Raw genomic sequence first — 27,587 nt, 5'->3', positions numbered from 1 at the left:
AACGGCATTAACGACACGGTTGCTCAGGTATATTGAAAGAAAAATAACTACTTATATTGCTCAAGTGTACATTTTTTTTTCATACTTAGATACATATTTCTCAAATTTCATTATAAATTGTATAAATGAGTATTTCACGAATTTTTATATTATTCAAATATTCGTATAGCTGAAAATCAGGCGAATATTCGATTGAGAACCCTACGCGAAATCTCTACCGACATACATATACATAACATGTACACACGTACAATGCTTCACGAACAAATATATTGCAAAACTTACACACTCGTTTGTCCTATGACACGACATTTTATAGAGCATGCTTGGTGTATGAAATGTTTCTAAAGCGTGTTGAATAATTGAAATTTTAAATGAAATATGAAAATTTTGATTCGAAAAAACAATCAAGAATTGTATTTCCTTGCATACATACTTTACAGGGGCCAAAAAATCGGAAATCTCAAAAGCTGCCAAATCCGGTCGATGGATCTTCATTTAATTTATTACTTATAGATATGTAATAATTTAATTAAATAAAAAAAATTTTTTTTTTTCAAAATTGATTAAAATATAAAATTATTTCATTGTTTTTCTTGCTCAATACTGAGCGTCGTGGTCAATGATGTCATCTTCGATTTGATTGATGGTCCGCCTCCATTCCTCCCGGTTCTGTGCCAAGTTAACGTCATCGTTAAAGGACGATCCCGCCAGTTCCTTGATTTGGTCAGACCATCTCTAGGGAGGCCATCCCCTCGCTCGTCTTCCCTTTAGCGTTCTGGTGACTATCAGCCTCTCCAGCCTTTCCAAATTCTTCCTAGCCATATGCACAAAATATGAAAGAACTCTTTTCCTACACAATGTAAATATGTAGAGTCTCTCTGATATCACCAGCTCTTTGAGGATAGAGATGTTCGTGCGTCTTGCGGTCCATGGTATTAAATTCATAATGTAGATAAAGTAAAAATTCAGCCCATAAAAGAGGACATCTACATATAAGGAGAGGTACCATTTTTGTCAAAAAAAATTACAACGTAACGATAAACGTTTCAGTCACTGATACAAAGTTTCACCTTGGTATGATTAACAATGTTCGAATGATATTCAAAATACAGATGTTTTTTAAAAACCACGAAAACGCGACCAGTGAACGATTCTGAGTTTAAATCAGCTTAAATCTCGAGGTCAAATTTTCACATGATTACAAAACTTTCACATTTGCTACTACGTATATACTATAATAAATAAAATAAAAATTGGGCCACTGTGGATTCCGACTCCAATAATGATATTGATCTAAAAAAAAAATCACATAATAAGGGGGCTGGAGTAGAGAAATTTTTGAATCGCACCGTTTTGACACAAATATATTAATTACTTGCTTAGAATAAAACCAATATTTAAAAAATTAAAAATACGTCTCTTTAAATAAATTTTAATTAAGAGTGTAAAATGAATTTTTATGAGCTTTTCGCTTTTGTTGCTAATGGGATCCCATTTGGTTTTAATCAATCTAAATCAACGAAATAAAAATGCTCTAATTACGGCCGCAGAAAATTTTTAACCGAATGAAATATTTGCGAAAAATCCAGCTTCGTCCCACACAACAATTATGAATAAAATTACACAAAAATATGTGTATATCCTTTATAAACAAGCTTATTTTCCTACTATTACGTTAATAACCGTATTACAAATAAATATATTACGTAATAGTAGGAATTGAAAGCGAGTTCATCGTTCTTTCCACAACGGCGTGTAGTACAATAATACTAAAAAACCGATTTTAACATTTTCAAAAATGAATTCTGTGCAGTGTGATAAAAGTAACATTGTGGGGAAATAAATGGAAGAGTTGAATACTGGGAAAAATAAAACGTACTTAAACCTCGAGCGGAAAAGCCTGCTCGTGGCGGATATAAACGATTGCAATCGTGGGTACTGAAATTTCCACCGTAAGATATTTAAACGATCAGTTTCCGGCTACAATCTCATGAATACATATAATATCGTAGCAAATTATTAGGACGCCATTTAAATACAAACGTAGATAGTTTATGGGAGCATTTAAAAATAAACAAATACATCTATGTCAACTTCGAAGAAAAGTTTGGTATTACTAGATTTTTTGTATAAACATTAAAAACCACAATGAATCAATATTTGTGTGGAAAAAACAACGAGTAATATATTAATATATTATATTATTGTATCTGTTGCACGACTGCGATGTATCAATAACTGAGATAAAATGTCGCAATTCTGGTGTTCCCCAAATTCGTTATAGCTACGTGATGTGTGTTCACACTGTATCTCGATGTGCGATCTCACTAATATGTCGTTCGGGAAATTATTCGATTTTTCCGTCTCTGGTACAGTTCCAAAATGTATATGTACATATATAGAAAATATATGCCAAATGTAGCATATTATATTACCGGATTGTATTTTCATATGTATGTATGTATGTATGTTTGTAGAATAGGCGCATTGCGACTAATAAAATAAAATTAAGATCAATATAATTATTTACCAAGAAATCGTACCTCATGTGTATGTATGTATGTATGTTCGTTTACATCAATACGGTAATGTATAATACTTGCTTTTAAGATCTTCAAAGGATTTTTTTGATACCGCAAACAATTCCACGTTTTAAAATCGAACATATCAATCGTAGGCAGTACATTTATTCTCGATTCCGATTTATCTTGGTGGGTGGCAATCCGGTCTTGCCAGACTACGCTGAAGTTACAGAAGCTCTCAATTCATCTGAAAACATATATACAAAAAAAATCATTTATATTTTAATAGATTTATAGCATGTTCAGACTTTGCTAAAATTAAAACTGATTTGGATTTCAAAATTTAATGATCAAATATATTATATTTTACATATTGTATAATACATACATATGTACATATATGGTTTAATATGGACAGAACCTATAACGTTTCATAATTACATTAAACGTAGGGGTTCCAAAAAGCCGGTTGGCCGGCTTTCATGCGTTTTAAAAAATTAAGATATTTTTTAGGTTTAAAATTTTTTATCGGAAAAAAAAAAAAATGTAAATATATATTATATTATGCAAAAAAATTGTTTTTTATAAATTAAATTGTTTTTTATAAATTAAATTGCTTTATAAACATTATGAAATTTCATAAGATCATTAATATATATTATTATTACAAATATTACAAATAATACAATTTGTATTGTACATATAATGGCAGATCCTAAATAAGCAAAAATAACTAAATGATTTAAATAAGCTTCTATCAAGAATATATTATTAAAAAAATAATGTGTAACCTCGCAGAAAAACTATAATTGGGGAATCGTGAATAGATATTAAGAAAACTGCTGAGATTCGCTATGAGTGCGCTCAACGTTGAAATATTTCCATCTTTCAAAGTTATTTTTACGCATCTGTTTTAGCTTAAAAATCCAAAAGTGTGTCAAACCTATGCAAATTTTGGAAACAAATTCATTAGAAATGGCATATCACAAACATTTTAAAACCATAATAAAAAGTAGGTTTGTGGCCTCAAAATTTAAAGGGCTTCCAATTCCCTCGAAAAAAAATCAATTATATTCCGGAAATTCCCATGCATTTTGCCTACTTTTTGTTGTTGTTGTCAAGTACAAAGTTTTGCGATAATAGTGTTTTCTTAACTTGAGTAGGTCATTGAAACTATTTTCAATAATATTTTATTGGTTTATGACCTGGTCTTCGTCCATTATTAAATCTCAAAGAACCCGCTAAGTGCTCTACCTTTTTTTGTTGTTCAAAAAAATATACGCCTATTACCTAAGAGAGTTTAGATATACACATTTATTTTGATCTTTCATAGATATTTGAAATTCATAATTGTTAATTTTTATAAAAAAACATTGATTAAAGAAAACCTTAAAAAGCCGATTGATCGAGCCAAAAAGTCGATTTTCGGTTTTTTGAAAAATGGTCAAAAATACGGCTTTTCGGCTTGGAAGCCCTATATCGAACGAATAAATATTTTAGGTATATACCAACTGGGAAGTAAAAAAATTAAACATTTTTACAAAATATTTAATTTTCTTAAAAAATCATAATAAAGCCTCGACATTAAGAAATAGTTCAAAATGTAACATAAGATATTTTAGAACAGCGGTTGCCAGCCACTAAATCCTGAAGAATTTTTGAAAAAGATATATAAATTTGTAAAATAATAGTCAGAAAACTTCCATTTTATTCATATAAAATGCACTCAGTGGGGTATAATTAACAATGTGGATGCAAATGGATGGTGCAAAGCTCGAGATCGAAAACCAACTCTTGTCAGCGTTAAAAAGTAAAAAAATTTGCGAAAATAGCTTATAATATTACGGAAAAAGCATATTTTTGACTCTAAAAATTCGCTAGCCATTTAGGTATAAAACTTATAAAAGCATCTCGAAAAATGTTTTCAAAAGAGGATATTACACAATATAATAACTTTTACATTACTAATGAAACCATAAAAGATATAAGTGGGTACAATGAAAAGGAAAATTTTGATAAAAAAACTAAATGAAAAATAAAACGAAGGACAACCAGATGTGAAACATCTGCTAAGCTCTCACAGACTTAGTTTCCCAACGTCAATATAGCTACCGCGATACATTGTCGTGAGGTATGCTTTCAAGCACTACACTACCTAATATATTTACATTACAAAAATGGGACACACATAGCTGATATCAGCTATGAACGAAGATAAGACATAATAGCTTAGTGCGCTGTTCATGCAGTGTTTGAATTTATGTACACTAATATAATAGCGCCACTATGTATATTGTGGTGCACTACTATAAATCCATTTATATATATAAAACTTTTATATAATACATATGTTGTAAATAAATTTCCACTTAGAAATATGACTTTTTTTGTTTTTCAGTAGAATGTAGAGTGTTTTTGAAGCGAGGTTGGATTTTATCTCCACGCTTAAAATGTTTGTGTGGTGAAAGGGGAGTGAAGATATGGAACCTCATCCACATTAGAGTTTCTGCACTTGATGTTACAGCTATCTTATGACCCCTTGTCAATTTTGTATCTACATACAGCTAACATTTATAATATGTGCTGGTGATTTCCTCGCATATGTAGTATTAAAATGTATATTTTTTATAATCTAAACATGGAATAATGGACGTAAAATATTCGAAACATACGTGAAATTTATAAATTCAGAATAAAAGTTGAAAAGCAAATGTGTAAATATTCTACTATATAAATAAATCTGTGAAAAGTCTATACATTGCGGTTTTCGTGTTTTGACCGGTAAATAATATATTTTTGGGACAGGAGGTCTAGCGAGCAATGCAATTTTAATTTGAGCTATCTTTTCTTGGATTGGAGAAAGGTCATTCGACACAAACACGAAGGTGGGTTTCATTCTTATAAAATACAATATAAAATAGTTGAAATGTATATTAAGAAAATTCATAATAATATGGCACAAATTCAATATGATAAATTGTTAACAATTGAAATTAAACAGGTAGAAAATTTATACTGGAAAAAAAATGTCAGAAATGTATGCCAATAATTAATTAAATAGGTAATTGAAAAATTTTACCCAATTTTGATAGCCAAATAGCAAAATAATATTGGAGCATCTCTGGACAAAAAATAAAATCAAGATGACTGATTCGGAACTTGGATTTGCATATCAGCTCTAGCTTGTTTGAGAACACAATAGAGGCCTCAATATTCCAAAACGAACATTCTCAAAACTTGAATAAATTATTTAAAACGATAAACAACCAAATATAGCATAATAATTGCAATTGCAAAATTTTGAAATTAATCATTATAACACAATTTAAACGAAAAGAAAATGGAGTCGGATTAAATTAACTAAAATGAATAAGTAAACAATTACATACGTAGTACAACATTTTATTAAATATCATGTATATTATCCATTGGTATTCAAATTAGATATAGCTATGTCAAACTTGAAGGCCTCCGCTTTACTCAGTACACCTAATAACAAGACCTTTTAAGTATGATGTTTGCTATATTTTTCTACAATAATAATTGATTAAAATTAGTCACATACATATTGTATATATATTTTTATTGTTTTTGAAAATGGTTATCTAATGAAAATCAAACCTATGTTATGATTGTTTCCTACACACTTTATTGTAATATATGATTTTATGCGATTAAATACTGATAAGTAGTAAAATGATCATTCAATAAATAAAAATATCACAAAATAAAAAGCACATATAAAAATAATATTACATAAATGCATAAATTCATAATCATATTATGAATAATAAAAATATCACAGAAATAATAATTCGTTTGGTTATGTAGACGACGACGACAACATTCATAAATAAATATATCACATTAAAAAGCGAACAGATAAAATCTACACCTACTTTAAAGCCAATGTAATACAGTAATGGTTTTAAAATATGTTGTGATTATACTATGCAATGTGGCTTAACAATATTGGTACACCGATAAAAAAAATCATATTGATATTTCATAAGAAAACCCAGCGCTTGGCACTTGGTGTTGACTATGAATATGTCTGTTTTTGGTATTTTAAGTTGTCTTTGCAAAATTATCGCCATATACACACATATGATTTTATGTAGTTGTATAATTTTATTATACAACCGTTAAAATGAAAGGCATATATACCGTCTTACTTGAGAACTTCATTGATTTCTTTTTCAATGTTTTCTCTAGCTTGAGTCTCATACTTTTCATAAAATAAGTCAGTAGAATATATTTTTGGAATGAGAAGTAACGTCTGCAACACCTGAAATTGGAATAATAAATAATTAGAACAATAAATATAAAAACTGACATCACAAGATGACTTGATATAACCTTAAGTCTCAGACTACGGTAAAAATGAGCTGGCATATTTGAATATTCTTTTTCTATATCGGTAATGTATTCAACATATTCATCGGGAGAAGCACCCAAAGCGGCAAGCTCCAAGTCTTGGAAATATGCATCGATACCTTCCTTGCTGGACCCACTTTCACACGCCGCTCCCAACAAACCAACGACTGTCGATATTAATCCTTCCTGAAATCAATATTAAACAAATATGAAATATTATATGAGTATTGGGAGTGTGATCTGTGATTATTAATTTTTAATTACAATATAATTGTATTATATTATTATTGGATTTCATGATAATTTTGAAGTATAAAAAAAAATAGTTGAGTCACATGATTGATTCCGGCATCCTTGAAGAAATTCTTGACATGTTCGACATTCTTATCGATGGAGTCTCCGTAGACGTTAGTATCGTGTTCGTAGTGTTGGAAGAACATGGCCAGGACGAAAGCACTGCGTTCGGATATATTATCCTTCACCATGATGTCGTATATCTCGAATTTCTTTCGCAGGTAGTTGTCCATAGTGTGGTAAATGCGAGCGCTTTCTGTATATTGCACCATGATCTGAGACCACCATTTGGTGGCAATATCCTCAGGAACTGACAGGTCTCGCAGTACTTCGTTCCAGGTTTCTTCCATTTCTATGGATGTCTGTGCGAATCGGTGCTGAAAAAAATGGCGATCCGACAAAGCGGCTGAAAGAGAAAACCGGTTCTGACAGTTGCCGTCGTTAGGCGGACGTAACACCTCGCAATATGGCCATGAACCAGTAAGCAAAACTGTGTTCTCTTATAAATATATATAAAGTCATGTAAATATACGTTATGTTTGGAAGCATCAACTCTTCATAAATAAAATAACGACATCAAATTGAAACAATTGAATATTCATTATATTTAGCAACATTTGATGTACATGTGTATCAGTGGCGTGCGGTCCATGGATGCGGTGGATGCGGCGCATCCCCTATAACTTTAAAAAGCCAAGAGTATTTTTAATAAATATTTGAATTTCGCTTCGATGTATTCTTAGTGATGTACGTGATTATGATGTAGTATATGATATATATTTCACATATCACGTGTTTTTTGTTACATGATGCATTATATAGGATCTTTTGATAATTTTTATTAAGGATTCGCATAGGCCGCATTCGCATAGGCCGGCCACAGGCGAGTGACGCTGGCGAGTAGACGCTGAGTGAAGTGCGCGCGCGTCATGGATTCGGAGTCGCGACCGATCCCATTTGCGCATGCGCACTATGAGGCTGTCTTATTCGCGCGGACGCGTTGACACTTGTTTAACCTCTACGGTGGATTCGGTTTCTCTGTTTGCTTATCTATTGAGTTTCACTTGGAAGCCGCTGTTGATCGATATTTCCGCACGCTACGCCCCAAGTTATTTATCAAAAAGCTAGCCGATTCATTTCTTTAGACGAAGTTAATCATTTATACTGTAAGTTGGTTATTTTTTACTTTTGAATTAAGTTTTCATTTAAATTAGTTTCGTCTAACTTTATTTTTAGTTTACGTTCCACTACTTACGAGTTTTCATTATTGCCTTTAATATGGATATCGAAAATAACAATGAGAGTGGACTTGTCGTCGAGATCAATAATAATTGCAATTGTTTAATTGAAAATGTGCTGAAAAGAAGATTTGCTTCTCTCCCATTTAATGAAAAGGAGATTATTGTTAAGAGCCCCAAACCCACACCAATATTAAATATTCAGTCTAAAACAAAAACATTTAAAAGGTATTTTAACACAGAAACATACGAAAAAATTTCATGGATTTGTGGATGTGCTCACTTAACGAAATTATTCTGTTGGCCATGTATTTTATTTTCTCAAGAAGTGAATGTCTGGAGTAAATTTGGATTTTCTGACCTAAACAATTTAAGTAAATCGCGCAAGAGACATGAATGTTCTCAAGCTCACATATGTTCTGCTGCTCAATTTAAAAAATTTGGAAAGGGACCTCGTATAGAAAATTTTTTAAGTGCTCAATTTAAAGCAAATATTGAAATGCACAACAAAGAAGTTACTGCAAATAGATACATTTTGTCGAAATTAATAAGCGCGATCTATTTTTTAGCAAAACAAGAACAACCTTTACGAGGACATTTTGAGCACCAGGAATCGGAAAATAGAGGGAATTATATTGAATTGCTGTATCTGTTGAGTGAATCAGACATAAAATTGAAAACTCATTTAGATAACTCTACGGTGTTTACTGGACTATCGAACCATATACAAAATGACTTGGTATCCGCAATATCAAAAGTCTTGCTAGATGAGATTAAAACTGAAATACGTGCATCAAAATTTGTTTCCATAATTGTGGACGAATCTACAGATATCAGTCGCAAAGCTCAGCTATCTACTATTTTTAGATATGTAGATGAAAATAATGAAATTCAGGAGAGATTTGTTGGATTTGTCGATGTTAGTCCCAATAGAACAGCTAATGCTCTTTTTCAGCACATACGTGAGACCTTGGAAGAATTTGGTTGTTTGGACAAATTAATTGCACAAACGTACGATGGAGCGGCTGTAATGTCCGGGGAGCATAATGGAGTGCAACGAAAAATTCGAGATATTTGTCCTAATTCTTTATTTGTCCATTGTTACGCTCACAGATTGAATTTAGTTTTGTCGCAATCTGTTAAACATATATCCGGATGCAAACGTTTTTTCAGCCGTATGTTGTCATTTTCAACTTTTTTTTGTAAGTCTTCAAGAAGAATTTCCCTTCTCGATTGTCAAATAAAAAAACGATTTCCCACTGCTGCCCCTACACGATGGAACTACAATAGCAAAATTTTAAATATGATATTAGAATATCAAACAGAATTAATGGAAATATTTAATCAAATAATTAATGACGAAGACGAATGGGATACTGATGCTGTCATAAATGCTGAAGTCCTTCATCGTTAAAAGAGTTTGAATTCAATTTCAATTTGCATTTATTTTCTGCAATATTTAATTCGGCAGATTTTTTATTTGAAATTTTACAAAAAAAAACCTTTGACATATCGTATTGCGTAAGTGAAATTAAAAAAATTGTAAAATATTTAGGTAACAAAAAAGACGATTTTGATTCATTGTGGAACAAAGTAATAACTAAAAATTTTAATAGAAAAAGAAAATATGCTGAATGTGAAGAAGATGTGAAAACAACGTATAAACTTCACTATTCTGAAATTTTAGAAACTCTTTCAGTAAATACAACCAATCGATTTCGAGATATCGAAAATTTAAAATTTCTTTTAATTTTTTTTAACGTCAAAAAATTTAAAGAATATGAAAATAATTTTCCAGATATCCTATTTAAATCACTCCACCTAACTTATGGAAAATACTTTGATTTTATGAAATTAAAAAGCGAATTAATTTACATGTACTCAACGCAAGATTTTCATTTGAAATCTATAAATGACGTAAAGGAATTAATTGTGAAAGATGATCTAATAGACGTTTTGGAACAAGTATTTAGTTTAATACAATTAATTTGTACGATACCTTCCACGAGCGCATCGGCTGAACGATCATTTTCGACTATGAAAAGAATTAAAACGTTCACCAGAAGTAGTCAAAGTGAAGAAAGACTCTCTGGTCTTGCTTTAATTGCAATCGAAAAGAAAATAATGTCAAATTTAAAAAACAATAAAAAATTCTATGATGCGGTTATCGATGAATTTTGTAAAAAGGAACGAAGAATAAAAATAAATTGGTCGGTTTTTTTTTTCAAACAAGGGACAGCATCCCTTGTTTGAAAAGTCACCGCCCGCCACTGATGTGTATGTATGCAAATGAAAATTAATTTGGTAAATTACATACGTTATACGGTTCGGTGATTTCATCGCAAAAGAGAATCACTACCAGGATAGCCGACGCTATGAAAATCGCATGCGCAGATCGCTCGGCACCCGAAAAATCGGTGTACAGAAAATGTTTTTTTAATGTGGACGGGGCTGGCTGGTGTAAGCGTGGACGGGGCTGGCTTCCTCACGGTGTCCTTCGTCGTCTTTGGTCTGGTCTCTGCTTCTGGCCGCTCTGCTCTCGTATCGTGTGCGTAATGTAAAGCGCGATGTTGGGAAAGTGGCGGGAGATTATATATGTAATAACAACAGGTTGTAAGTCTGTTTGTATTGCAACTGTATTTTATATAAATTATACAGAGATCAAGCAGGGGGGAAGGGGGGGGGGGAGAGTAAACAAAAAAACCACGCGTGCTTTGAGGTTAGCCACGCGTAGCTGAGTTGTCTGCCTTCGGGACGAAGACAGACCAGGCTTCCTCTGGTGCACACCGGACGGATACTGGATCTGGTCTCCAAGTATCGTCAAACCTCAACCAGTCACGAACTGGTGATTCGGTGGTGAGGACGCGAGCCGCGTAAAACCAATGTTTACGCGGCGACCGTTGGCGCGCAAGTCCAAGGGCTAGCCGCTGTCAGAGCGGTTAGCAAAGGCAAACCTCGGCCAGATCGTGGGTCGTAAGGCCACGAAAGCCGACCATCAGACAATTAGTCTGAACAATGATAATAATAAAAATCTCGTAAAAAAACATTCACGCAATATTATTTGCGCAGATTTCTGTACGCCGAATTTTCGGGTGCCTAGCGATCCACGCACGTGATTTTCGTAACGGAGGTTATCCTGGTAGCGATTCACTTTTGTTATGTAACTCGCTTATCACATTATACATAAATCAGCGGTGTGGACTAGCGGTTAGCATATTATGCTTTCGAGCAGAGTGGTCACAGGTTCGAGTCCCACTTGAGTCCTGCTACTGGCCAGACCTTGGTTTGTGACTCCAGGTCGATCGTTTCTTAATAGAGTTTGTCAATTTTTCTGATTTTCATTGAAACGGTTTCTGTAAAAAAATTGGAATCTCCTTTCCTATCTCTCTTGTTAATGTCAAGTTATTCAGCATCTTGAGGTTTGCCAATTTGATTATAAAAATGATGCAAATATGTATAATATTTTTTCCATATATGTCACTGTGGATGTTTGTATGAATTCATATTGAGCAAAGATGCTTATGCACACACAAGTACGGCTGTGCGACAAAAACAGGGAGATTTTAACGCCACGTCACTGAACCTTGATTTCTATCCTGCGGGGCAGTACCGATTCGAGTATTTTGATGAATCCCACTTATCTTCCTTCTCGCCCGTCATATTAAATAGTCGTGTCTACAACAACACCGTCGTTTCATCTACCGCCCTCCCCATAAATTATATTCAAAATGTTATTAAGCTAAATTCTATTGTTTTTTTGTTTTAAAAATATAATGCCATATTTTGCAAACAATTATGAATATTTATAACTTCTGGAAATAGTTATGCATAAACGATTCAGGCCACATGGTAAAAGTTTTGTCAAGAATTAAAATATAAAAAATAATTTCACAAATTTTGCCGTGGCAATACACACACACTCTTAGTGAAACTAATAAAAAGCTTGTAAAAATAATAATTTCTATACAAATTTAAATTTGATAATAATAAAAAATAATATTTTATTGCTACTCTTATCTATAATATTATGTATAACTAAAGTTTGTTTTTATAAAGTGATAAATTAGATGAGATGTGAAAATAAGGGTTTCTAAATTATTTTAAATTTTAATTAATACAGATGTACATTTTAATTAACATTTACATACATACATATCAAGTAAATTCAGTCATTTATGTCTAAATTAAATAGGTTTTGTGCGTTTTTTTTCTATCATGCCATGTACAATAATATTAAAATAAGATAATATTATAAATACTAACAAGAAAAATGATGTGTCAGCAGCGATAAGAAAAAGATAAGATGTATGTAGGTACATTGTGAACATTATTTATGAACAATGAAAATAGTTTAAAAATGTCTAAGTAAAGTTTTATGGAGTATTGCTGCACTAATTATTGTTTTTGCTTGCTTTTATAAATTCAGTTGTATTTTTACTTTATCTATGTACGTAGTAACAATAGATGAAGTTTTGTGATCATGCGAAAACTCGAACTCGAGATTTTGACTGATTCGAACTCAGAATCGATCACTGATCACGTTTTCATGATCTAGAAAAAATGTGTGTGTGTGTGTGTGTGTGTGTGTGTGTGTGTGTGTGTGTGTGTGTGTGTGTGTCTGTGTGTGTGTCTGTGTGGGTGTGTATTTTGGGGATATTTTTAACACCATTAGTCCTATCGAACTGAAACTTAGTATCGGTTACTGAAATTCTTATCGACACGACGCAAATTTTTAAGTTGACCGGAAATGGTACCTCGCCTTATATGTAGGTGTCCTCTTTTTTTAAGTTTTTGAATTCAATTATCTCCCAAACCACTAATTGAATCGGACTGAATTTTTTTTAAATATAATACAAATAATAATTTTTATAACCTCATATTTTTTAAATATTTCTATCTGAACCGGAAGCAGTACTTTTACTCTAGAGAATCGAAGTTTTTTATGTTTTTTTCAGAAACCTTTTGGTTCATTGAACTGAAATTTCATATCTAGAAGTTTAAGTTTAATACCAAGTTAATTATAAAATTTAGTTAGCATCCGTCAACCGGAAGTAGCAGTTTACTCTTGTTCGATTTTTTTTCTTATTATATTGCTGTCGGTTCCCTCATCACTGAGGATCGTGACTATGATGTGCGGTCAACCAGCTGCCTCCATTCAGTTCTAAATTCGGCCAGGCGAAGACTTGCTACCGTGGAAGCGCCCGTCGCTGCAGATACTTGGTCAGTCCAGCGTGCGGGGGATCTGCCTCTGGCTCTTCTGCCTTCGACGCTACCAACCACAACCAACCGCTCCAGGCTCTCCTCACCTCTTCGTGCAATGTGGCCGAAGAACTGCAATATACGTTTCAGGCATATTGTTGACAATCTATCCTTGATTTTCAATTCTTCAAGAATAGACACATTCGTGCGTTTGTCGGTCCAAGGCACGCGCAGTAGCCGTCTCCAGGACCACATCTCGAAGGCATCGATTCTCCGTCTATCCGCCGCCTTCATGGTCCACGTCTCGACACCATAAAGGCAGACAGAAAAAACGAGACTCTTCACGAGACGGATTTTGACAGCAGTTGTAATGGCTCTATTCTTCCAAATCTTCGTTAGTTGTGACATTGCCGATTTTGCTAATGTAATCCGGCGCCGTATTTCCAATTCGCTGCCGCCGTTGTTAGATATGAGTGACCCCAGATAGATAAAATTATCAACCACATCTATACCGTTTAAAGCTGAGTTGTTGTTTTGCAGCTGTTGGTGACGGTCAATTATCATAATTTTTGTTTTGGGGCGGTTTATCTGGAGGCCAAGCACATTACTCTCTGTCTCAACACGACGGATCAGTTCGGCCATTTCTTCATGATTATTAGCTATGAGCGTTGTGTCATCCGCATACCGAAGATTGGATAGTTTTTTTCCACCAATGGACACTCCACCCTTCCAACCATCCAGTGCTCTACGCATTATATACTCTCCATATATATTAAATAGGTCTGGAGATAATATACACCCTTGCCTTACTCCACGTTGTACTCGAAAATTTGTCGAGTTTAGCGAATTGATTCGAACTACTGCATTGTTATCATTATACAAGTTATGTATTATCTTTACAAGATGCATGGGGACTCCCATGTCCAGTAGAACTTTCCACAGATAGTCCCAGTTCACAAAGTCAAAAGCTTTTTTATAGTCTATAAAACAAAGAACGGCTGGAGTTTGAAACTCCCGACATTTTTCAATGAGTTGACGTATATTCAGTATTTGTTCCCTCGTCCCTTTGCCTTTTACAAACCCTGCTTGTTCGTTCGGTATTTGCCATCCAAGGTAACTGCTCAAACGATCTTTAATTATATACAGCAATACTTTACTAGAGTGCGATATTAAGGCTAAGGTCCTGTAATTCTCGCATTTTTTTGTAGATCCTTTCTTGTGTAAGGGAATGAATATTGAATTGACCCAATCTTTCGGCCATACTCCGTTTACCCAGATCTTGTTGCACATATTACATAGCGCCTTTATCGCAGTTTCACCAAGCTCTTTCAGAAGTTCAGCTTGTATACCATCGCTGCCAGGAGACTTTTTACATTTCAGTTTCTTTATGGCATTTACAACTTCAGATGTCAAGATGTCAGGCTCCCTGACATCATCAATTAGGGAAACAATTGAGGTCGACGAACTACCACTGTACAATTCCGAACAGTATTCTTTCCATCGGTTGAGTATCACATCAATATCTGTAAGCGTGTTTCCAAATTGATCATCTATTGTCCAAGTTTTGGGTGAAAATTTTTGAGTGACGATTTTTACTTTGTGAAAAATATCCCTTGCCTGATTCTTTAATGCGTGTTTTTCTATCTCCTCACATATGTCATTTATATATTTAGCTTTATCCCGCCTACAACTCCTTTGAATATCTTTATGTAATATTGCATACCTTTCAAGATATTCTGTCGATGTTATGCCAGTTTGTTTAAGTCTTTTACGTTCTTTTATCTTAACCCAAGTTGAATCAGAGATAAAAGACTTACGATGTTCATTTTGCGGTGTTTGATGTTTTCTGGCATACCGAATTATGAGATCTTTAAAAATTTTCCAAGACTCTTCTACATCTACATTAGGATTTATTTGGAATTCTGCATCTTTTTCTCTGATTACATTGCCAAAATTAATTACATCATCATTGGTGAGTTTAATTGCTTTATTTTGATGTCTTTTAATCATTTTCAATTTCAGTCGAAATTTAGCAACAAGTAAGTTATGGTCCGATCCGCAATCTGCACCTGGATATGTTTTGACGTTATGTATCGATGATTTCCATCTAGAATTTATTAATACATAATCGATTTGGTTGCGGTGACGATCCCCAGGAGATATCCAAGTGTACAATCGCCTAGGATGATGTTGAAACCAAGTATTCATAATGGACATTTTATTTTCAATGCAGAAACTTATAAGTTTCTCTCCTCTCTCATTTTGAATACCCAATCCATATTTACCTACTATGTTATCAATGTTGCTATTATTACCGACTTTGGCATTAAAATCACCAAGAATGATGGTCATTTCTTTGTTTGAGATATTTGACAATGTATCGAGTAGTGAAGCATAGAACGCATTTATTTTAATATCTTCGGCATCTGCAGTAGGAGCATATATTTGAAGGATGTTTAGTTTATACGGATGCGTGTTGAGTTTTAAGTGTATAAGTCTGTCACTTATGGGGTTGTAGCCAATTAGTGCACTGGTTAATTTAGATGCTAAGATCACCGCGACACCGCTATGTGACGAATCTTGGTTACCAGAAAAATATATCGTATTTCCATTTGAAGTTTTATAATGGCCGTTGTTCTTCCAGTGCGTTTCCGAGATTCCGAGTATATCTAGCCCATGAGTGTACATCTCTTTCTCAACAACCAGTGTTTTCCCAGGATTCAGGAGTCCTCTAACGTTCCAAGTACCTATTTTGGATTTGTTCCGTAAAGTTTCTCCAGTCGCATATTTTCCACATGATGCCTGGTGAGTCACATGCATGTGGCCAGTAGCCAATTTCACACCGTGAGACCTGGAACCTCGAAGGCGCCGGGTGTCAGCCGGAGAGTCAGACTTCTTCACACTTTTATTTTTGTACATCATAGTTATCTTGGGAGAATACTGCAGTGGATTCCCACTTCCTTCTACAGCGCAGTAAATGTTTTGACATCTTATACTGGCAGAGCTGCTGCCCACTACCAGGGATTTATTATAGAGTTTCCTTCTCTGTCAAAGATGATACGGTACCTTCGAAAACCGGGTTGTGCTTTTGTTAAGCGGCGGCACTTACTCGCCGCTGACCTGAGACCGTCATAGTGTTGTGTGACATTTTATAGAGTGAAACTTACCACGGATTCACTCATCACCACTCTTATCTCAGCGCTCCTTGTCCAGGACCACCATGTCGCCATGGCAGTTGACTGCAAGAGTCGTTCCCCTATTTGCAACTTGGGGACCTGAGCGGTTGCATGGAGCTCTGCTCTGAGCTTATTAATTACTCCGTGCGGACGGACGTGTGTTTCCATTTATGATATATTTACATATATAGACAGTTTATTCACAATCATAATATTTATGAAATTAGTACCAAACAATAACGTTAACGTTGAGTACAAGTATCCAATATCAAATATTAAATTATCAAAACTAAATATTAAATAATTCAACACTCAATATTAAATAATCAATTATGAAATAATTCAACACTCAACATTAAATAATCAATTATGAAATAATTCAACATTAAATATCAAACCATTCACTCAATATTAAATATGAAATAATTCAACGTTAAATATTATCAATACTATCATTAATAAATCAATCGACGTTAATAGTAAATTATTATCAAAAGAAATGTGATCGAAATTATGTGGGTAATTATGTAAATATGAAAATATTATAAATTTAAATTTCATTTAAAAAATATGAAATCAAGCATAGGTAATGATTCTGAATATGTACTAACTTGCGAGGCGCCAGAAGAGCTACATACTCATCCCAGCACCTCCTCTTTAGCTCCAATTTAACACAAAATTCTACATACTTATCGGGAACAACACACAAACACACGTCCGCACCGAGCTCGCTCAACCCGCGACTTATGTAATAATGCTCGAGCTCGCTCAACCCGCGACTTTTTTCTTATTATGTAATATTAAAATGATAGTGTGAATGCAATCCATTTTGGATTCAATTAAATAAAAAAAAAGTTAAAAGGAATATGTTGATAAATAAAATAATAATTTATAATGAAATTGATAATTTGTTAAATAATATTGTTTATTTTAAAAGTAGGAGTTGAATAATTTTATTTTATATGTGGGCAATAATTCAATCCTTATATTGAAACCAGCTATGGAGTACTGGGACACAGGAAAAAGAAAATTTAGATATCAAATCGCTTACTATGATATTTTTGCACGTGTTCAGCAATCGTAGCGCGCAACCGTGCCAAAGTCAATTACACCGGGTCAAATTTTTACTATTTTTCCACCAGACTTTTACGTAAAACGCCAAAGTAACTTTTCTAGTCGACTACCGGACTGGGGAATATCCCATGTTTGCCGATCTCATTATCCTTTCCAATCCTACGGCGGCTTTTCCCTAGCTAAACTTGCCCCATAAAGTTGAAAACTATCCCAGCACACTAACCCACATACTATGTACTACAATACAACTGGCCCACCCTTTGCACAATACCAAAATTTAATTGTTTCAAGTAGGAAGTTTGTAATGGCATTGAAATATATAATTTTATTCGCCTTTTTTTAAATTTCATCACCTCTGCTATTCGAATGCTCATTGGGTATTTGCGAGCCGAAGCAAGCGGATGGTTAATATTCTGTAACGGTGTCACCTGTTAACTCGACTTCAAAACGTAATGGATTTAAAAAGTTTGAAAGGCAAAGTACTCTCCATCCATCCTGTACGTGAGAGATGGTCGCTTTCCCCTCACGAACGATTAAACGACAAAAATCTTTTTTCATTCATCCGAAAGGAGTATCCGAATGAAGATAAAATACATTGATCCCATAGGATCATTACACTCCTGCGTAATGTACATATGATCTCAATGAGAGTTTTCTTTCTGTCAATATTTTAAGTAATTTAAAATTTAAAATTCACAGTCGGAAACACTCAAGATACCCATTTATATTTATCGGTTTATGAGAGTGAGCATTTATTTTGATAATAATTTAAGTTGAAGCTGCTGCGGTGAAGTTGTAATAGACCAGTCTGAAAGTGTTAGCGTTGAGAATACTGTTGAGCGTTGCACTTCATGAATAAATCTCCATACTGAATGTAACGAACGGAAAATAATAATAACAACAATTATAAACAACAAACAAGCTCATACATATTTAGCTGAGGGAATTTTTCAACCCTACGATGATAACATTTTTATTTTTCCTGGATTAATGTGGAACTTCAAAATATTGAGCGTACTGTATTATAAATCATCAAAATACTATTGCGTAGGAGTGGGTGGAGGATCCAAATAAAAGGCCAAAGTCGTTTCACAGCATTTATTGGGTGATTAAGGAGATCCACGCGCTGCCAGTGCTCCGTCTAGAATGCCTTCATATGGAATAATTACCTGCTTATAAATTGCAGGTTGCTCAGTGCATCTTCTTCGACGTGTTTGTTTAACTATTGTTACAGTCACGTACCAGATACGCAGTCCTACGGTCTCGGCATGCAGTCCCACGCTTTCGCGCTGTCTGTTCTGAGAACTCTAGTGGAAAGTGACCGAATGTCGTAACCGACCACTAAGTCAATTCAGGCGTCTCCTTTGTAAGATGACTGCACTTAAGCCTGGAGATAATCCTTGAAAACAAAATAAACGACGGCTCTTTTTAACATATGCTACAATACTTTAAATATTTGATTTGTTTTTACATCATATATAAAGACGTATCTTGTATAACAATTGTATAATGCGTGCGTGTGTGCGTGTACGAAGTACTCGCTGTTAACACCATGCTCTGTCTCTCTGTCTCTCCTTGGAATCGTATATCGTGGAAAGAGACGTAGCATGGTGAGTGTGCACAGAGTACTCACTCATCATGCTCCGTTTATCTTTTTCCCCTTGGAATCTTATATCGTATATCATATATCGTACATATATTTACTATTTTTTTTTCAAAAATATAATTAAATTTTATATTATTAGTTCCGTTGATTCGAATTGTGATATTTTACAGATTGCACAATTATGTGCACACAGACCAGTAGTTATAATAGTGCTATTCTGTCTATCTGTATATATATCTGTGTGTCAGGATTAAAGTTAAGAGAACATAAATTAATAAAATCAGGGCCGGATCGGCCATATGTGCAAAAAGTGCAATACACGCGGGCGGCCGAATTCGGGAGAGGGCTCAAATTTTTTACAAAAATGAATTCACCGTGTAATTTTATTATTTGATATTTTTCGTACAGAAATATTTAGAAAAACTAGGGGGGGGAGAGGGCACTCATGATTACACGCGGGTGACCATGCCCCTCGTACTAGTCTTGATAAAAAGCCTATACTTTGAATTGAGGCTCCGCATTCAGGTACAAAAATGAAAATAAGTGGCTTTTGCCAAAATCAACACAGCGAAAAGAATCTTAGGTCGTTGTCGAGTTTGCTTTAAATTTTTGTAATATATTTAAAATTCGTTTAACGCACTGTAACCGCGTTAACAGTGTCACAACATTGACAATGTGGAACGCGTCAAATTTAACTGCTTCAATAGGCTTCCGCTGTTGTTGTATAATTAATTATATGAAAAACAATACAAAACTAAGTCCTTTGAATATTAATCCCAATAAATTTCATGTGTATCTAAATATTAAAAAAAAACTATACACATTCGTAATTTGTTAATGAGATGTACTTATGTACATATGTAAGTGGAAGATAATTTTTACAAGGCTTTTCTATGTTTTACTTGCAAACGATTGAGCTAAGTTTCCTACAGTCTTCCGAACTTTTTGAAACTTTGCCATATTGCGCGGTTTGGTCAACGATGGAAATTTCAAGCGATTTTTATAGTTCGATGGTGAAAAATAATCGTAATAAACACTTCTAAATTTGTAATATTTTTGAAATCGGTGACGTTTTATAGCTAGTAAGCTTATTATAATATGCATAATATCTAACGGAAGATTAAAACCATGAGCTATATACATATATCTTAACGATAAATATTACACAATACGTTTTACATTTTTCCCGGTCGCTTAGCGCCTTGAAAGATAAATTCATTTATTCCCATTTCAGCTAATACTGTAGCGAGCAGTTGGTGAATAATAAAATTATTTCGTCGGCATAAATGGCCGTTTTGTGTAGGTTTTAAGACGAGTACTACTTCCGTTTAATCAAAACAAATGGTATTTTTCGGCAGTTAAAATGGATATAAGCTCGAAAACAGAAGAAAGTGAACGCACCAGAAAGAAAGTCTATTAGAAAATACGGAACACTTCCGGTGCAATTTATAACGTTGGCTTCGAATTAATTACGATGGGTTTTTACACAAATCGAATTATTACAAAGATAAACGAGACATGTCTCATATATGTATATGTAATACTGCGAAAAAAATATCGTTAGTCATTAATGTACGTATTTATTTAGGAGCGATTAATTTGATTCGTTCGGATCGAATTAAAAATTAAACCATTATACACGGGCTGATTGTATAATCGACGTCATCTTTTGTGTACAATAAATAGGGTTAAATTAAATATAAATTGAGGAAAAAGGTGAAGGGAATGGGGTATTTAGTGCTTTCGCAGCGAGTCGACAGCCGGGTAAACATTTTAAAATTTCCTTAGCGAGAAACGTCTGAAACAAAAGTAATCAGGAGAGACTTATTTGAATAATTTTAATTGGACCAGAAGAGGAGACAAATTGTGAAATCTTAATCACCCGAGAGATGTTCCGGGGAGGCGCGGATGTGCTTATTAACTTGAGCAGAAAACGACAAAACAATTTTTCCTCCTGCAGATGGAAAATTCAATTGTGCATTCGGAAAATGGATTCACGTACGTAGCGAATGCCTTACGATACGTCCTGCGGCCGATTTAATTGAAACCCGAGTCATAATGAGAATTTCAATTGTCGTCACGTGATCTTTCGAACATGGTTATATTATAATGCTTTTTATATTTGCATATCTAATGTATTGTTAGCCTCGAGTGGAGTATGCGGTCTCCATTTCAGCGCTAATACAGCAGATCAGCTATATGAAGATATTATCGTAGTACATATAGTGTTTCTCCATGTCACCTTTGTTGACTATTCATATGCTGAAAATTTTGAAACAAGTCGAAAACAATAGTATTACTCATTCATATGTATATGTATATACATATGTGGGAAATAATTAGGGTGACCATACGTCCTGTTTTGACCGGAACAGTCTCATTTTTACATGCTTTGCGTTTATCCCGATGTATTCTTAAAATTGTTTGATTTGTACCATTTTGTCCCTCCACTGATGCACAGAAGAATTTTTTTATTGATATTGTTTTTAATTCAATATTTTTTCAAATCAACTTGTTTCCCAAAAACAAACATTATTATATAAATATATAGGTATAATATATTAAATTAAAAATAATATTTCAATATTTTATTACATGATTCATTTTACATATTTCTGAAAAACGAAATCGATTTGTGCTTTTATTTTCATCATAATTTTTTATTTTTATTTTCATCATAATAACTGTAAAACACAATATCTAATATATAATTTCGAAAGAGACTTTATATGTATGTAAGTTTTGGTTTGTAGAATCCGTGACGTTATCGAAAAAATCAAATTTTCTATGACGACGATATCGATATCGATTTCGATGCTGTCTTCGATTTAGATTCCGATTTCATTTCCGATTTCCAATTCCGATTTCAGTTCCGATTCCCGGTTCTGATTTTGGTTTTTCATTTTTCATTTCCGGATCCGGATTCCTGTTTCAGTTACGAATCCCAATTCCTTTTATTTCATTTTAGTTTCAGAATTTTTACTATTAGATTAGCCATGTCTAAGCGGTTTATATTACAAATACAGAGTGAAGCCGGGTAAAACGACTAGTTATATTATATTTTTTATCTTGTCTTATTTTCTTATTTTAAAGAAATGTACGTTCTGGCAAAAATTATATTACCTAATGTTAACAAAAGAAGAAATGAAAACTTTCAGTATTATGTACATACATATTTTTTGCAATTAAAATATACCGAGAATATCATTTAGGAAAATTTGTAGTTATTTCATTAATTAATTTTAAAATCAGATATGTGTCACATGAACATTCAATTTTATATTATATTTTTTAATATGTTTCTATTTTCCTTGTACACAAGAATTGTACATTGTTCAATAATTACATAAATCAATTAGATTGTAATAATTTAATACAATGAAAATTTTGTATTTAATATAATGAAAATTTTGTATTTATTTAAATATTTAATAAAATAATCATTTTATATTTTCATGGTTATTTGAGAGAAACATCATAAAATTTTGGACGTGTGACAAATATTTTTATAAGGCGGGGAAATTTTTTTTGCGGACCGTCCCGTTTTGAGTCCTGGGAAATAAGGTCACCCTAGTAATAATAGACATTGGACAAGAAGTATACGATATAATGTATCATTTTCGAAAATTTAATAACTATTGTACATATGTTACATAGACAGCGTAAATTTTTGAAGATAAACTACTTAATAATATTACTTTACTTTAAGTGTACTTTAAGTGAACGCATAATGTGAAAAGGAAATGATGCTTGAAAATTGTCAGAGAAAAATTAGTTCGCCTATTAAGCCTTCGTCGAGAGTAAAAGGAATAGAAAGAGGGAAACTCGTGCTAGGACATTTTTTAAAAGGATTACTAAAATATCAAGGTAATTTTTTTCACTGTAAAGTAATTAGAATGATGGCGACACAAGACATTAATATTTCCAGAGTTCTGCTCCAGCGAAATTAAAAAGTAAATCTGTATTAAGCATTTGCTATGTACACGTTAGTCAGCTAAGTTTAAGAAATATTAATATTTTTATATATATTTTAAAACAATATATTTCTGGATAAAAAAAAAAAACAATAACAATAACTCGGTATAATTGAATATGCATATCGAAGTTTCAAGAATCGATAATTAATAAACGAGCGTTGTCTAAATTGAGCAAAAACGTGATTAATCGAAGATTTATTTAGAAGATCGCCGTTCTCGCTTAATTTGCGCAATATTCGACGCCGGCTCTAAGCTTTGCTCATTAATTTATTTAAGGACGTAAAAGGTAAAGGCACGAATAAGTCTAGCAAGATGGATGGATCGCCATCGATTAGTCCGGTGGATTAAATCCCATTCCTGAAGTTGGGTCCGATTTATTGCCAGATTGTGTGCGAGTTAATTTTGATTTTAATTTATTGAAAGAGGTTCGGGTCGAGTGCGCTTTATCCGCAGCCTCCGCGTGGAAAATATTCGAGGATCAGGAACGTTTCAATAAGTCGAATGCCATCGTGAGACCCGCAGTCATTAGGACAGGGACGTGCAGTCGTTCCTGAATAAAATTCCTACACGAAAAAGGAATACGGCTTACTACGCAATACCTGGTCGTACATTCGTGATGTATAATATAATAAGCACAGTGCCTTCATTGCAAAAGTGAACCAAACCATGCGGATTAAATTTCATCTGCAAATATTATATGTATTTAAATGTGTGATATGAATTCATATTCATATTCACATTCATACTCAGATATTCATGTATTTCACATAAATTACCCTGAAAGGAAAAACCTGAATTATTCCAGCATCTATAAACTTAAAATTCGATACAAATTCAAAAATGGACATACAATATCTTTGCTCCAAGTCATCGATATGTATGTGTGTATGTTATTCCACTTTACTAGACAGGAGGTAAAATTTGAAAGATTCCAATTCCAATAGCCAGCAGTATAGCTCGGTGGTTGCGTCAATGCTAACCACCGAGAAGTTCCAGGGTTCAAACCCTGGGTTGAGTTCAATTGCAGATAATTTGTTCGGCAGTATTTCTGTAGTACTGATGGTCAGACTTGGATATTTGTGACTCCAAGTCAAGAGTTTGTCAATTTTATCTGATCATTGTTGAAACGGTTCCTCAATATTGAAAAAAAATAATCCTATCTGCTGTCACAAATCTTCTGTATTTAATGTATGTACAATTTGTAAAAAAATATGTACAAGTCTATTAAATAATTATTAATTTCGTGTTCTCCAGCCTATCGAAATATAGTGATTTATGTAATAAAAATGCTGCATTGTTTGTAATTACTTTTCTAGGAAAGCGCATTGGGGTCTTGTCAAGCCTTTTTGGTATATAGCTATATATGTATGTATGTAAAAAATAAAGAATAAATTACCTCTTCTTCTATAAGCTGCTTGTTTTGTTGTTTCCTATCAAACATCCTTACAAAGAATCCCACACGTATTTATTTTCTTCTTGTGAAAAATAATTGGAAATAATTTATTTAATAATGAAATATCGACGTTGGTTTCATATTAGCTGAAAAATATAAATTGGAAGCTAATAATTTCATATATTAATACTCGCAGGGATATTTTGTATTTGCAGCTGGTTCTTATTTATGGAAAATGACTGTAGGTGCAAGATATTCCCTACTTTGTATTTTATTACTTGAAAATTTTATTTTATCTGCTACTATTATAATGCTTTGATTGTGTATAAATGTATTTTTTTTGTTTGTATATGTATATATTTTTATTTTTCTCATCTCTCTATATATTTTTTTTCGACCATTGTGGTGCATTAGGGATTCCTGTAATGCCACAATGGTCCAAACTTAAATAAATAATAATTTTACTGCACTGCACTGTGCATTATCTTTGTATATTTAAATGCGTAGTACGCAGTTGATCGAAAATGACAGCAAATTTTTGAAAAAACATTTTTTTTTCTTTTCTTTTAATCTACCGTGCTATAGGAAGATTGTCTGTAATATGTATGCAGTCCATTTTATCCCAGATATGCTTCTCACAATTCTCAAATTGTTATCAGACATTACTTACTACCACACATTCTTTATTTAGTGAGGGTTTTTAAAATTTTCTGCTACGTTAAATTTTAAACTAGCTGTGATATCATTATACTGCTGATTGAATTAAGATCACATAAGAAGAGTTTGATTTCGAGTGAAAGCTTCTGTATTGAAAGATACATAGCTTCTGTAACTTCTGAAGTTACATACATAAGTTGGAAACATAGCTCATAGTCAAATTGCAGACATTTCAACCGCGTAAACACATTTTGCGGAGGGAGTTTTTAAATTGCACATAAACTTTGTGCGCCGACGACGGACAATGGCCTCCGGAAATGGCCACAGTGAATATTTCAAAACGGCGAAATGGCCACAACGAGAAGAGAGGCCAGTGCAAAGCAGCGGACATTTTATTGCAGCTAATATTCACCTGCATTATTAACATAAGTTACATGCTACACCTGCGCAACCCTTATTAAACCGACCCTCACACCCTCATCTACGACCACTATAATATACAAAAACCCACGTAAATAATATATCTAATATACTACCTGCAAACGCAGATCCAGTGTTTCAACTCGGATGGTTCTTAAAGTGATACTTTAAGATCCATCAAAGTGAAAAAAGCAGAAGCAGTATTGTGCATGTATGTACATATGTACATACATATATGAATTGACCAATATTAAAAAAAAAACTCCTTGCGCACTTTCACCCTCTAGCGTAAGATATGAGAGTTTAATTTTATTAATTTTGTAAATTTCATTTATTTTGTCACTTAATTAATTTTATTATTTCGTTTGTTTAATTTGTTGATTTTGTTATTAGTTCATGGAAATCAAATTTAACTATTTTCTATATTCGTCAAAATGGAAATCTCCAAGTCTAGATTTATTATAATGAATGAATTGATAGAACATAATGAATGAATCGATAAAAAGCCTAAACTTTGTATAAATTCTCATTCGGAGTCGAACACGCGAACCCTCAAGCGAACACAAATATCCTCTTATAGGTATATCTGAGTTCAGCGAGTTGGCCCTTTTTTTAAAACATTAATTCAATTTTTCGTTCTCGCCATATAAAAATACGTAATTATAATAATTTTATTTAGCAAGGATTAGAACCATTTTTTTGTTTTAATATAAAACAATTAAATATATATTTTTTATCGAAATTAAATTATATTTTAACGATATTTGAAAAATAAAATTAATCTCAGATCGCGGTATCGAACCTACGACCCGCGATTCCAGAGCACTCTTTGCAGAACGTTCGACTATAGTGGCGATAGACAAAATGCTTTAAATAACACAATTTAATTGCGATCTACATATACATATATATATATATATATATATATATATATATATATATATATATATATATATATATATATATATATATATATATATATATATATATATATATATATATATATATATATATATATATATATATATATATATATGTAATTTATAATATTCAAGGTTGCGAGGCATAGATATCGAATATAAGTAGATATGCCTTTACATACAAATTTCGTTGGAGATGTTGTCGCCATTAACTGAGGGGTGCGGGGGGTTTAACTAGCGGGGAAGTGGTGAAAAAAAAGTCGACGCAGCGATCGTCAGTGGTCAGCAACCAGTTTATGTACATATGTACATGTACTGAAGTTTTATTTTATTTATAACTTAATTTTATTGGACACTCCGCGTGACAGTAAACCAAACTAATAAAGCCATATTAAGAAATAAATATTTAGCTATACATACTATATTAAACTACAAATATATGTTACTATAATAAAACCATCATTAACTATTACAATATTTAAATATTAGTAACTTCCACAAGGATCAATTTTAAAGCTGACACTTTAATGTTTAGTTCATTGTTTGTAGTTTAAAACTTAATGTCAATTTCTGAATTTCCTTCAGTGCCAACAAGATATACGTGAGCATTTAGAGACAACTGTGGCAGAGGTTGTCGACCGCTGTTCAATCACTGCATACAACACTACATACAACGCGCCGATATTTCATTATATGTTAAAATACTACTATAATTGAAGACATTATATATT

At 33.1% G+C, this 27,587-nt stretch overlaps 1 protein-coding gene across 2 annotated transcripts in view; it reads right to left on the bottom strand.

Annotated features, from left to right (window-relative positions):
- Window positions 1-7,618, bottom strand: part of LOC143912952 (uncharacterized) — a 43,434-nt gene extending 35,816 nt beyond the window's left edge. Inside the window, exons 1-4 of one of the 2 annotated variants that reach the window (XR_013260668.1) lie at window positions 7,238-7,617; window positions 6,885-7,088; window positions 6,701-6,813; window positions 2,607-2,772 (exon numbers count right to left, since the gene is read on the bottom strand). Coding sequence is in view for 1 of the 2 variants with exons in the window: in XM_077432416.1 (XP_077288542.1) it covers window positions 2,769-2,772; window positions 6,701-6,813; window positions 6,885-7,088; window positions 7,238-7,546 (630 nt within the window). In the remaining variant the exon portion in view is untranslated. Of the gene's footprint in view, window positions 1-557; window positions 2,773-6,700; window positions 6,814-6,884; window positions 7,089-7,237 lie in introns of those variants that run through there. The other variant, XM_077432416.1, reaches the window with a different exon arrangement.
- Window positions 7,619-27,587: the final 19,969 nt, after the last annotated feature.

The sequence above is a fragment of the Arctopsyche grandis genome, chromosome 6 (genome assembly GCF_051622035.1).
Source record: "Arctopsyche grandis isolate Sample6627 chromosome 6, ASM5162203v2, whole genome shotgun sequence".
NCBI classification, from domain to species: domain Eukaryota; kingdom Metazoa; phylum Arthropoda; class Insecta; order Trichoptera; family Hydropsychidae; genus Arctopsyche; species Arctopsyche grandis.
Note: the sequence above shows the minus strand (reverse complement) of the source record. Positions and strands in the feature narration are given on the sequence as shown.